This window comes from Genypterus blacodes, unplaced genomic scaffold (assembly GCF_046128005.1).
Source record: "Genypterus blacodes isolate CSIRO-AG114 ecotype Tasmania unplaced genomic scaffold, CSIRO-AGI_Gbla_v1 ptg000438l_1, whole genome shotgun sequence".
Classification (NCBI taxonomy): domain Eukaryota; kingdom Metazoa; phylum Chordata; class Actinopteri; order Ophidiiformes; family Ophidiidae; genus Genypterus; species Genypterus blacodes.
The window spans coordinates 2,051,297-2,065,000 of NW_027467208.1; the positions used below are offsets into that span (position 1 = coordinate 2,051,297).

Genomic DNA, 13,704 nt, shown 5'->3' on the forward strand with positions numbered 1-13,704 from the left:
AGCAGAGGAATGGAATTATGGATAAAAACAGTCTGAAGACACACAAAGTCCATCACTTATTCATGTTTGAGTTAATGACTTCAGGTTAAGTTTGGGATTCTGGGAGAAACGCACCTTCAAACTCTTCCTTTCCAACATTTCTCATCCATCCCCTGCCCGTTTGACAGTTAAACGTTGTGGTTTTAAACCCCCAGAAACGACCCGGAGCCTCCGTCTTAAACTCAGAGAGCTTCATGTGGCAAAATCGATCAATAATTCACATTTTCTCTCCGCAACCAAAGACTCCCCTCCTCTTTTACATGCTGCTAAATGAATAAAAACGGGCTACGGGCTGAATAAAGTTGCTTATGCAGTTTCCATTTCTAATGTGTAATGGCCTCGGAACGTTCTCAAGCTCTCATCCCTGCACTTTCTGTATTAATGATATATGAATTGTTTGGGGGCGCCTGAGTATATACTTTTAGTTCTACGCTCTTTGCTTTCTGCTGCGTTTGCATAACAGAATCCACAAACTGACTGCTGGGAGTTAGGGTGGGAGATTTTAGTTTTTTTGTCCCATAAGTAATAAGGCGAGTCGATTTTTGTTTTATGTGCGACGCCTTCATGTGTCGCCATGTTTATGTCTTTTGGATTAACGTTGAAGGGATTTGGTTTAGTTACTGAGGAGGAAGAACGAGGCGGAATCATCCAGAACATCAGGAACAAGTGTGGGAGTTACACAGGTGCTTAATTTCAAACTGTTTGAGGGAAATATAGTTTTCAAAGCATCTCTCTCTCTCTCTCACAGACATACACACACACAGACACACACACACACACACACACACACAGACTTAGATTGCTTACAAGTTTGTCTCTGACTTATTTCATCTACTGCTGATATTTGATGAGATATAAAAGTCATTAAAGTTTAAAATGTACACAAGCGTGTGCCCACGCCTTCACACACACACACACACACACACACACACACACACATGCCATCATTAAAGTTTAATGCACGACACCAAATCACAACCAGAATCAGCGCTGGCTTGAAAGTGATGATCAGCAGGAAAATCAGAGCGTAGAGAAGAGAAAGAGACAGCAGAAGAAGAGTAGAAAGGTTTTGGTGGTCAGCTGTCGCAGGTTCTTGTCCTGATGTCCTCTCATGCACACCAGCGCCGCCGCCGCCAAGATAATTAAAATACATTTTTTATTGAATAGTTTCTATAATGGAGGAGCAGCGGTGCGGAGGGTGCAGGTGGGGAAACGCAGCAAAATGCTTATCAGAGATTCCGGCCACAGAAACGGTCCTTTGAGGACACACACGCACACACACACACACACACACACACACACACACACACACACACACACACACACACACACCATTATCAGCACTATTGTGAGGATATATTATTTCAGGAATTATGAATAAAGAAGTCCACACTGCCCTACTGTGAAGGACGGGGCACCACTGTGGATGCGTGCTTAAGACGTGTGTGTGTGTGTGTCTGCATCTACTTTATGCATGAGTGTGTGTGAGTCCATGTCTATGCATTTCCATAAGCAACAAAGACACCATGTATATTTGTGTATGCAGTGTGTGTGTGTGTGTGTGTGTGTGTGTGTGTGTGTGTGTGTGTGTGTGTGTGTGTGATGAAGCCTCTTCTTCTCTGTTAGACGATGGATGGATGATGCAGCTCTATCGTCTCAGCCTGGGCTCTGTATTTGTGCTTTAAACACATCAGCAACACTCACTATGAAATAAACACATAAACAACAGTGCTTTATATATAAGCACCTGTTCTGCACACACACACACACACACACACACACACACACACAGAGTAGATGCCTCTGGCCGTGGTGCAGGTAGCTCATACATAAACATGAATTACAATAAACAGAAATGATGTTTGCAAGATGTTTGAAACAGACAGACAGGCGGGCTGACAGACAGGAAAGGGCAGCCGACGCATACTGAAGAGACACGCGCAAACACACACACACACACACAAACACACACACACTTCAGATCTGATGTTTTCGCTGCCCTTTAGCTTTTATGGAATAATTTTATTTATGTCATTATTGTCTTTTGTTTACTTCGGCTTTTGCTGCTTTGCCTTGAACAGCTTCATTATGCTCTGCTTTGTGTGTGTGTGTGTGTGTTTGTTGACCTCTCCAACAGACACAAGGGTGTTTAGTATTCCACTCTCATGCAGAGTTTCTTTGGCCAATCATCACACACTTGTACACTCTTAACACAGACCCACTCGCCCACCACACAAACACAGACGCACAAGCACACAAACACACACCATTTCATTGCAGGCTCTCAGGCTTGCAGACTTAATCAGCTCTAATCAATGTTCTCATTACAAACACAAAGCTAAACTGATAAACATAATGGAGCCCAGTGATTAGGAGGCTTTGTCTTCTGACAGGTACGCAGCCGCCGCGCTGATTACGTGCGAAGAACCCGACCCAGAGGAGGATCATGGGAAAATTAAACAGAAAAACAGATTCTGGCTACATTACTGTCACGTCACAGGAGCTACAGGTGGGTAGGCACACACACACACACACACACACACACACTTTGGTTTTTCACTCCGAAATAAAAATCTGAACATCCTCGACTCATCAAACTTCTACCAGCAAATTCAATTTTTTTGTTATTTTTCCTTCCTGATCAATTTGGCGTCTTTGTGAACTCGCAGGCTTTTACACCAGAATTTCCAAATAAGATTTGATGAAAATGGAACAATTGGTTATCTCAGAGTTTGAGATGTTAATAAGGGAAATGGAACAGAGCCTGAAGTGCCAGTGTGTGTTAAACAGGAAGTAGCTGCTGGATCCATTGATGAATACAGACCAGGTTGTGTAACCTTCTGCAGACTTGGAATGTTCGCTCGACATTGTTTGTGCTTTATTTCCAAGTCAATGAAGTCAAATGTTATGAAAATGGAAATTGAGAGTAAAAACATAGAAAGTTGAAATTCATTTATTCCGAGTGGGCGAAAAACAACAGGTCGTAAAATTCACTTTAGTGGTTTCACAGAGCCCCCTAGTGGATACACCAAAGTGTGTGTGTGTGTGTGACTAGCAACTATGACCTCTGAGGAGCTCGAATGTGATTAGGAGGTTATGAGAGATGTAAAGTCTCCACACCAAAACCCCATTGATTTGTTATTTCCTGTACACAACAGTAGATTTTGCCCTAAAGGTGGAGCTAGAGGACAGCAGAAACAACACGCACGCACGCACGCACACACACACACACACACACACACACACACATACACACACACACACACATCATTATTAAATCTATTACAAATAAAAGATCCACAATCCTATTTTCATGTTTGTTATTACTTTTATTAATTATCATCATCATCATCATCATCATGAACACTATTCTTCTTCAAGTTTAGCTGTGTAACAAACTTTTCTTGGCTGTCAAAATATGTTGTTGAAATTTCCTTTTTGCATGAAATAAATCCTAGAAACAATAAAGAACAGAAAGGAAGCTGAATAAAATACAACATGACAGAAAAATAAGCTACAAACAAAAAAATCCCATTTTTCTATAAAAGCCATTCGACTGAATAGAGACAAAATTCCACTAAAATATACTGGTTAAAAGTACATAGTTGTTGTGTGTGCGTGTGTGTGTGTGTCTGTATGTGTGTCTGACCAACAGACTGGCCTCTTCTCCCTCGTCTCCCATGGTTACATACCCCAAAATGTACACTCAATTCGTACCACTGCTAGTATACCTGTGTGTGTGTGTGTGCGTGTGTGTGTGTGTGTGTGTTGTCCCTTCCTTGGCAATAAGAACATAATAAATGGAGTGCAAGCAATAGCATCATTTTCTACAACATTCTGTCAAAGTTAAAACACTTGTTAAGGCCTCCCATTGTAAACGCTGACTTATAAATGCCATCAAACCTACAACCTGCGGTCAGTATTGACAGATGTAAAAGACGGGCGTCTCATCAGTGTCCTGCCCGACCTCATCCCTAACCAAAATTGCCTATTTGTCTACAGTAAGTGACAGGTGAAATGCTCTCCCTGGACTCTGCAGCACAGCACAACCATTTGTAAAGTACAGAAGTCCTGATTTGTACTCTCTCTCTCTCTCTCTCTCTTTGCAAGACAAAACACTGGAGAAATGGCAAATTTGGACGATCCCAAGTCCTGCAGAGCACTTGTCCCGTGAAATTAACGCTCCCCACTACAGAAGCAGTGTTTGGCATCGGAATCTGTCTCCAGAACCTACAACCAAACCCTCACGCTTCATCAGGATGAGATGTAAACACAGATCCTCTTGTCCAAGTGACAACAGAAGAAATGATGCCTGATGGTTATCAGTATTCTACTGATGTGTGAAGCTGTGAGCCAGCTGTGAAGGAAAGCTGAGCGTAGGACTCAAATCTGAGGAAGAGGTCGGTTCAAACGGCTCCAACCGAGTCAAGAGAACACAAAAGGCTCCTCCACCTTCCGTTCCCCTGGAGAAAACGTTTGGATGTGAGTCATCACACGGAGACAGAGAGGAGAGTGAAGAATGGAAGAGAGGGGAGTGGATAACCAGATAAGGATATACAGCATCTATCAGATAACAGGAGGTAAGAAGACAAGCAGGGGGGATGAATGGATACGCTGCACACACACACACACAAACACTAAACCTCTTGATCCGCCGCTACAATACCCCCCCTGATCCCCTCCCCCCACCTTCAAAGGCACTCATCCGTCCGTCAGCACTCATCCCTCCATCCTCCTCCACTCCACCTGGAGATCCGCTTCATGTTTTTTTTTTTTTTGCTACATTTGCTAATGTAAACAGTTTTGTTTCCTTTAATCGACGCTAGCAGCCCCTGGTCAAATGCCCCTAAATCAAAGAAAAGAAAATCCTATGAGCATCTTAGCACTAATTAAAAAGAAATTAAATGGACTTTGCTTAATGTGATGGTTTAGTAACGGCTTTTACCAGGTTTAAAACCTTTAACATTAAAAGGACGGAATTTGCCAGAAGTGGTTCGCTGGTTTTTTAGTTTCTAATGCATCGGTCTACGATTAAGATTCCCGCGAGCAGGAGACATCACACGGAGCTGCTGAGGCACAATCCAGCCTTCTGTCACAGTTCAGGACCGTGCGGCTCACATCGGCCCGTTTGGGTTTAAGTCAGAAGGGCTTCAGGCGCCACGCCGTCTGAAACCGAAGCCTCGTCTAAACGCCTTGTTCAGACGCGGCTTGTTTGATACGCAGACCGACGTGCAGGCCTCACCGTGCAAAACACTGACTGAGGGTCGGCGTAAACAGGATGTGAAGAGTTCATTTACAAAACTGGATTCACTCACTTTTTATACATTTGACCTCATATTTTGTTTTGATGCATTCCAGATATTATAAATCAAACTGTGTGATCGCTGTTTTCTTTATAACTTCAGAATTTACTTTATTACAGGGAATGCACATGTTTTGTAATATATATATATACAGTATATATACAATGTGATTGGATTTTGTAAATGAACCCTTCAGATGTAAAGAACACAACAGAGCCTTTAGGTCGAGCTCAAACCGCTCCATGATAGTTTGTGTTTATCCCAAATTCATCGACCACCTCTCATACAAAAGTTACCGAGGTGTGTGTGTGAGCGGCCTCCTCACACTCTATACACACATGCAAAAGCATAAGACAGAAGAGTTAGCATAGCAACCACTCTTATCAAAGCACATGTGTGGGTCTGCAGTTAGGACACGCGTCTGACCAATGAGACGGCAGAGCAGTTGGCCCGACGTCTGCCCGATTCTTAAGTGACGCACTTTTCTTCTGACAGACAAACCGATTAGAAAACTGAGGCACTAGGCGGAATATTTTCATTCAGGATTTTTGGATAAGCATAGAAAAATATCTTTCTCCACATTCCTTGATTTGTTCTTCCCCGTCATTTATTTCCTTCCATTCTTTCCTCCGGCTTATTCAACGTTTACTTTCCTCTAAACGAGGCCCTTGGTGGAATTGTTTTTTGTTTCCTAGCAACTAAGGCAGCAGAGCTGGAGAAGTAATTCTCTCTTGATAAAAAACAAACAAAATGGCCACCGTGTTGCTCCATCTCCAAGAGCAGGGGAGACTTTCAAAGACCTGGTCGACCTTGTCAAGTCTCTTCCAATGGTGAAACTAAACGACAACAACAACAACTGCAGCGTTTGGTTTAAAGAGAGACTCAGTTATCTACACATGCGACTGTTTCCAAGGAGACTGATTCACAACCCAAAACAGGTAGAGGGCCGTCCTCACAGTGATCAGATTAACACAGGACAGGACTTTAAAATGGCAGAAGTTTGACCCCGTCTGGAGGAAACGCTCTCCTTGCAGGTTGTGTGTGATGTCAGCAGGTTAGGCAACTTTAACCTGGATGATAAGACGATGGCTAGAACACTGTAGTAACTTGGTACACTCGGCAAAGGTTTACACGGTTTGACCTAAAGAACAAATCTCCCATCGTTCCTAAGTCTCTCTTTAAGACCACGTAACCATGCAACAGGTACGGAACAGACAGAATGCTAAGACAATTCAAAGATAACAACATAAGACCGTACTGTATATAGAACTTAAGAGAACATTACGTCACATGCTAAAACAATTAGAACAGTTAATCTGTAAAAAAAACAACAACAACAACCAAACGTGTGTCACATGCTGAGACGGGCGGGTTGTTGCGCAACACGTGTGACCCCTGAGGAGTGAGAAACAGAGCGCGAGCCTTCATTATGTTTACATCGTCGTTAGGGGGGGATTGGACGCGTCCTTTGATCCACTTACACACACATAGGCAAGTACACAAAATGCACACACGCGGTACGGCGCGCAAACCCCCGTGGTTTGGCTGTACCGCTTTCCATTAGGCTGCTGGCGTCGGCGTAACACGTCTCCGTGAGAACACAAACAAACAAACAAACAAACAAACAAACAAGCTCCAAAACAAAACTGAAAAACACACAAAAAAACAAATAGACTAGTTTTTAAAGTACCGTTCGCTGCAAAACAAAGCATTATTTGCCTTTACAAAACAACATATTATATAGGAAAATGTAGCAAATTGCATGTTTTGTACTATATCATTATTATTATTACCTTTATTATTATTAATATAAATGTTAAGCAGGTTAATAGTTGGTTGTTCTATTAGGCAGGCAGCCAGGCACATAGCTAGTATCATGGCACGGAGGAAGGTAGAAAATAATGTCACTTGGTTTTCGATCCAAATGGACAAAATAGAACACTTCGGTCTGGAATTAAACCAGTTTAACCAGTTCAAACTGGCTTGTAGCAGTTCAAGCATGTCCTGGTCAAATTCAACCAGATCAGCTCAAACAAGTCTGACTAGCTGAAAGAGTTTGATCTCTGTCGGGACATAAGACAAATTTCTTAGTGCCGCTTCTCCGATTTTTGCATTGATCCAAAGAACGCATCGAGTTTCAGAAAGTGACGGGGCACGAGGGAAGGGAACCGACCCGTCCTCAGAACCGGGGTGAGACCAGGTGAACCCACGTCTCAAGCTGGGCCAACATCAGGTTAGGATCCATTTTACAGCGGAGGGAAGTCGCTCTGGACAAGGACAAAGTCGTTTTAACCAGATTAGATCCGGTTGTACCGAGATAAATGCGTCTGAGTCGTGACCCGGACTAGTTCGTACCAGTTTCGGAACCTGGTGGAGTTCAGTTTTCGCGCGGTGCATAACAGATCAGCTCAGTTGAGTTCAGTGAGTGTTTTGCTTCTATGGTTTTTTTTTTTTGCTCTGCTGTGGTCGCTGTGCAAGTGCTGCGCTTCTCTCCTGAATCAGATCAGTCCAACTCTCAGTCCCATCCTGTGTGTATTAAAGGTGAGTTTAGTTGCTCGCCTGAACTCCATTGTCAAGTGAGCGTCTTACTGTCCCTGTGGCAGGTAAGTTGGATTGTAAAATCATTTTAGACCATAAGACAGCCGAGTGCTTCCAGCATAAGGATGTGTTCCATTTAGTGCCTGGGTCAGGCCCATTTAGACAGGATTCAGCCTCCAGGCCTGTGGGGGCTATGAGCTTATTCATCCGGTCCAATGCGTTCTTAAAGGTTCGTGTGAATCAAATGCATCAGACTTAATTACTCGCTGAGCTCTCGTCTAACTTTTTAGACTCAGCAGCAGTCGTGTCCTCTGTGGCCTCTGTCAGGTCGTCGCTACTATCTGTCACCATCTCGTCTCCCGGCTCCTCCTTTGTGACCTCCTCTGACGTCACCTCTCCACTCACTTCCTTCTCGGCTCCCATGTCAGCGTCGCTGGCATCATCGCCCTTCATTTCTTCTTCTTTGTCATCTTGGCACGTCTCTACGGCGTCGTCACTCTTACTCGTGTCCGTACCGTCCTCATCATCCTTTTCCTCCGATGTCACGTCAAGTTGACAGCTGCTGTCTGACGTTGCCGTGACGCCCTGCGTGTTGCCCTCCGGTGTTTGCCCCCTCTGCTTTGTTGTTTTGTCTGTGTACCTGTGTAAGCCCCTCTGGATGTGTGTGGTGAAGTCATATCGGTCTGCACACGTGTGGAGACAAAAACTGCATTGGTATGGTCCTCCATCACCATGGCAACTCATGTGCAGGGCATACATGACTTCATCTAGGAAGTAGATGCCACAGTGGACGCAGCGGTTGGTCAGGTCGTCCTGTGTGGCCGCCTCCGCCACCGAGCGAGTCGTTGGAGCCCCGGAGCGACTCCTCGATGTTGCCATATGATCGGTTTCTTCTTTTTCTTCCTCTTCCCTCGCTCCATCATCCATCTCCTCTACCTCATCCTGCTCTCTTTTCCAGCTCTCTCGCTTCCTCTCAGCTAGCGGAGACTCTTGCCTCCTCTCGGCCCCGTTGGAGGACAGGTGGGTGTTCGCTGCACCTCCATGCATATCTCTCTGTCTTATTGCAAGATCCAAAGGAGCATCGTTTTCCAATGACGACGAGGAAGAGGTTTGTGGATGAAGGGGAGGAGGAGGGTAGTGAGGAGGCGCTGGAGGAGGCGGGAGAGGAGAGTAGGGTGAGGCGCAGTAAGGCACCGTGTAGCTTTGCTGATGATGTTGAACAGGACTAACCATTGCACCAATATAATGAGCATTGTTTGCGAGGCTACCGGGGTTGCTAAGGCTACCGATTCCCCCGGGAACCCCAGAGGCGGCAGCCATCTTATACTTGGTCCAGAATCTGAGCCAGTCGGACTCAGAGGACAAGTCAGGGGAGAGGGGTAGGGGTAAGGGTAGGGAGAAGAGGGGGTACTGGTACTTTTCAATGGGTGAACCGGGAGGAGAATAACTAGAAGGTTTAGATGGACGCATGTACTTTTCTATGGGACTTCCTCTCTCTGACCCTCCTCCTCCTTTTCCTCCCTCTACTTTGGATGTCACACCTCCCTCCACAATGCTCCCATTGCCCTCAGTTACCAACGAGGAGGTCTGGTGTGAGGGGAGGAGGAGAGGCGGCATGCGTCTGTGGATCTCCAGCGTTTGATTGGCTAAGAAGGCCTGAGTGGCTCGGGGGGAACGCGAGCGCGGCGACGGCTGCTGGTTTTTGATCGACAGGCAGCTTCGTTCTGGCTCCTCCCCGTTCACTCGCTCCTCGCCTGCGATTCGTTGTTGTTTGGGGGCGGGGTTCTCAGCCGACAGCGAATCGGGGTTGAGTCGCTTTCGGGTCCGTCGTCTGATAATTTGCTCGCCGTTGTTCTGCTTTATGATGTTTAAAGGTCTGGGTGTCTAGAAGGGAGAAAGGGAGAAAGACAGAAGGACAGAGTGAGTGATCAGTCAGTGTTAATCATGTCTTTACACACGGGAAAACCTCCAAAAAGGATCAAAGGTCTCCAAGTTTGACCTGTAAACGTAGACTCAGAGCATGTAGTTCTTGCCCCGCCCACAAGGGGGAGCACTTCTACCTGATGTGAGTGGAACCCCATCAAGAACACAGACTCTTTTTGAATGACAGCTTATATTCCGATGCCAAACAAAATTAATTTATCCAACTTTCCTCAAGTAAACTCTCCCCCTCTCTCTCTCTCTCTCGTGCTCTCTTTCTCGCTCCCCCCCACTATCTCTCTCTCTCTCTTTCTCTCTCTCTCTCTCTCTGCCTTTGCAAAGCACCTGCACCATCAACAAACCAATTACCCGCGCAGGTTTTTAGTAGCTTGACAGACACACGGTTTCTCTCGGAGTAAAACGGGCAGCGGCGTATTCCAAAATAATAATAAAAAAACAAATGGCTCAGTAAAAACCCATAACCCTTTGTGTCGGAAGCACTCACTGACATATTACAGTACCCCTGAGGTTCACGCAGCCTAATGAAACTTCACTGAAGCTTTATTTGCTAAATGCATTGAAGGCGAGAACAAACGGAGCCATATTTAAGGTTAACGCTCCATCAGGCAAATTCACTTTTTCAAAAGGTGAGCGATGTTTTTTTTGGGATCATTTCTTCAAAGATCGGTCACAAACAGCTCAAAGTCAAAGGTCTGGGCTAAAAAATGAAAACCACATTAATCCATTTGGCTACTTTGGCAGGGCTGTATTTCAATCCTTTTTGAATGGTTGTCTATGTACGTCCTGTTGGGGCTCGGGCGATGTGATGTACGGCTTCTGACACGCGTCTGAGCAGAAAGAAACCAATCACTTGAGTGAGAGCGGGGGAAAAAAAATGTACAAAGACGGAGCGGGGAGCGAGGAAGAGGGAGGGAGAGAGAGATGAAGCCCGGGCGAGTAGAGCAGCGGATGAGGATGAAGAGCAAAAACCTCTCACGCTCTCAGAATGTGCTCTGTGTCAACGTTGGAGTGAGACATTAATGACACTTCATTTATTGATGGAATCATTCTACGATTTGTGCGCGTGCTTGGGTTTATGTCTGTACACACAGCTAAATGTGTGTCTCTCTGGATGTGTGCGTGTGTGTGAGAGTGTGTGACAAAGCCAGAGAGGCAGTGTGTGTCGCTCTCACTGAGGGCTGCATCAATCATCCCACAGCAGACACCGTGAATCACTTTCTCGTTGAAAAGCTCCCAAAAGGCGGGCGGCTGTATGTGGCTTTGGTGTCGCCCGGAAATCAGAAGGACATCAAAGTTTACCATAAACACACACACCGGCAAAAAGGACAGAGAGGACTGGCAGACATTTGATTTGGCATTTGGTCATTCACAGCTTTTATGCCTGGTTAGGCTTTGCTTGGATTACTTCAGAGCAAACACAGAGAGTTCTTTATGACGGCGTTCTGATCCGGTTGGTGGAAAAGAAAAGCAAAGGAGAGAGAAGGGCTACACACACACAGTAGCTGTCATGTTATACTTCTTTATGGCTGTGGCGTTAGCTTGGCTGAATACCTGGGCCGGTCTCTCCTGATTACACTGTCTACCTTCTCCTCTGTTTCGCTCCTTCTCCTCTTCTTCATGCATTCTCTCATCATCTCCCTATAGTCTCGCTCTTTGCGCTCCTTCGTCCCGTCCTCCTCCCCCTCTCGGTCTTCCCCTCTGTCTCCCCCCACCCCCTCTTCTTTGTCTTTCTCTCTCCCTTTGCGTCCAACTCTCTCTCTCTCTCTCTCTCTCTCTCTCTCTCTCTCTCTCTCTCACTCTTAAGTGTTTTACTAGCTGCTATCCTCTCTAATAATGTGTGTAGAGCGTATAAAACTTTTATTATGGGATATAAAATATGGTTGTCGTGAAGATTGCCAAGAGTGGAGAGAGCCGCGACGTGATTGGAAGAGCAGATGAGATGCACGGGTTGAACTAAGGACATTTACAGGGGCAGGAAAGAGTAAACCGGGATAGCTTGTCATCCTCTAAAAGGTCTTTAAAGCTCCATTCCATAATTGCAGTGCAGTGCTCTGGGTCGCACACACACACACACACACACACACCTACACCGATGCGTTTATAGACACAGCGCTTTACAACACTCAAACATTCTTTTTAATCACTTTGCAATTCATAAGCTGCACTTACGACATACGAATGCGTAACACGACTCGTCGCACGGCGGTGATGTTTGTAAACCCCTTCAGTGCAAAGTAACAAAGTACAAACCTGCCGGAAACATCTGAGGTGGGCTGGCACAATATTCCGAAGTGAGCTAAGAATTGCAGACTGGCTCTTTATCATCTGTAATTCATGCAGTCTAATTAAATTTGGGATTTCTGTCGAGTTTCCCGAGGCTGAGATGGTAAAGTTGATTCATTCCATCATATCCTCCCTCCATGGAAGCGGCCCACTGTGACTGCTCCAATGGCCTGTAACTCACAGCACCCACCAAATCAAATATACTTCTGCACAATATTACTTTTTCACAGCAGGGTCCCTGGGAGGAGATACAGGAGCCTGAGCTGCAGCGTGCGTCATTTGATTTGCATAGTATGCTGATGAGAGCAGACTGGAGGAATGATAATTAGCGGTCACACAAATCGCTCCATCTCCGCGCTGAAACACAGCTGAAGGCCTGTAAAAATGTCTTTAAATCGGATTTGTCGACTATAGATTGTCCCTTATAGGACCTTCATCTCTGAGGCAAAGGGACTCCAGGATGAGCACATGGTGGCTCCATATGTTGGTCAACCAAGGAGTTCCTGTCTCTCAACATTTTAAAGCTTTTTTACAATATTTAAAGCTCCATCCTCCTCTATGTCAAAAGGAAATCGAAACTCGAGGGAGCATTAGCACTTAGCCATTCTAGGTCGATGCAGCAGAGGCCACAGACTGAGACGATGGTTTCCCGATCCTGTGCCGCCGCGTATGTTCCCCGACTCTCCTGCCGCGACCGCACACCTGAGAAGCTAGGACTACCCCGCTCATTTGATGGAGGGTTTGATGCTTCCCTACATCTTGATGGGCTAAACAGGCCCTGATTAAGCTCATCAGGCACAGGGAGAGGAAGGAGATCTGTTTGTTCTCCGGATCCATTCCTGCAAAATGCGATGCTTCTTAATGACGATCACTCTCCACAGCGCTTTACCGATCCTGACATGTGATCAGGCCAGATGACACACACACACCCCCCTCCCCCCTGGGCTGACATGCTGGAACCTCCTCAGTTGGTTGGACTCCGTGTTCCCTCCCGATGTGCCTCTGAACTGACGGCGTCTCTCAGATGAACGGCGAAGCGTCTTCACCACTAATCTAAGTCCAGCACGGAGCTTTCAACTGCTGATCATCTATTCTACCTGGATGAGTGACGTGGACCTTCACAGAGCGGCTCATTGAAGTGTGAGCTCCTTACCCTGTCCCCACGGGTGAGTCCAGACCCCCTGTGGAGGAAACTACAGGAGGCTGCAGAAACCTTCAGGCTTGGCTGGCCCACTGCAGACACACACACACACACACACACACACACACACACACACAGACACACACATCCGGCTGCCTCTCACGCTCACACTCCAGCCTAAGTTAGCCTTAATTCGTCTTCTTTAGTCAAACAAATCCACTGCAGACATAGAATCAATGTGCATGTGTGTGTGAAGCACCAGTGTGAGTGTGTGTGTGTGTATGTAAATGACTTACCGAATGTAGTTTTTGGTATAAACCGCAAGCGTTGCAGACGTAGCCGCCATTAGCATTCTTCCTCCACAATGACGTCTTGGTGGTCAGGCAGTTTGCACAAAAGACCCCACTACTCCTGCGCCGCTATGGAAACAAGCAGGCAGACAGAGAGCGTTAGAGACGT

General features: G+C 45.9%; 1 protein-coding gene across 6 annotated transcripts in view; it reads right to left on the minus strand.

Annotated features, from left to right (window-relative positions):
• Positions 1 to 3,779: 3,779 nt before the first annotated feature.
• Positions 3,780 to 13,704, minus strand: part of trps1 (trichorhinophalangeal syndrome I) — a 95,738-nt gene continuing 85,813 nt past the window's right edge. For all 6 annotated transcript variants that reach the window (XM_076139368.1, XM_076139367.1, XM_076139371.1 and 3 more), the window contains 2 exons: positions 13,542 to 13,664; positions 3,780 to 9,764 (listed from right to left, as the gene is read on the minus strand). In XM_076139368.1, coding sequence (XP_075995483.1) covers positions 8,136 to 9,764; positions 13,542 to 13,664 — 1,752 coding nt within the window. In that variant the 3' untranslated portion in view covers positions 3,780 to 8,135. The remainder of the gene's footprint in view (positions 9,765 to 13,541; positions 13,665 to 13,704) is intronic.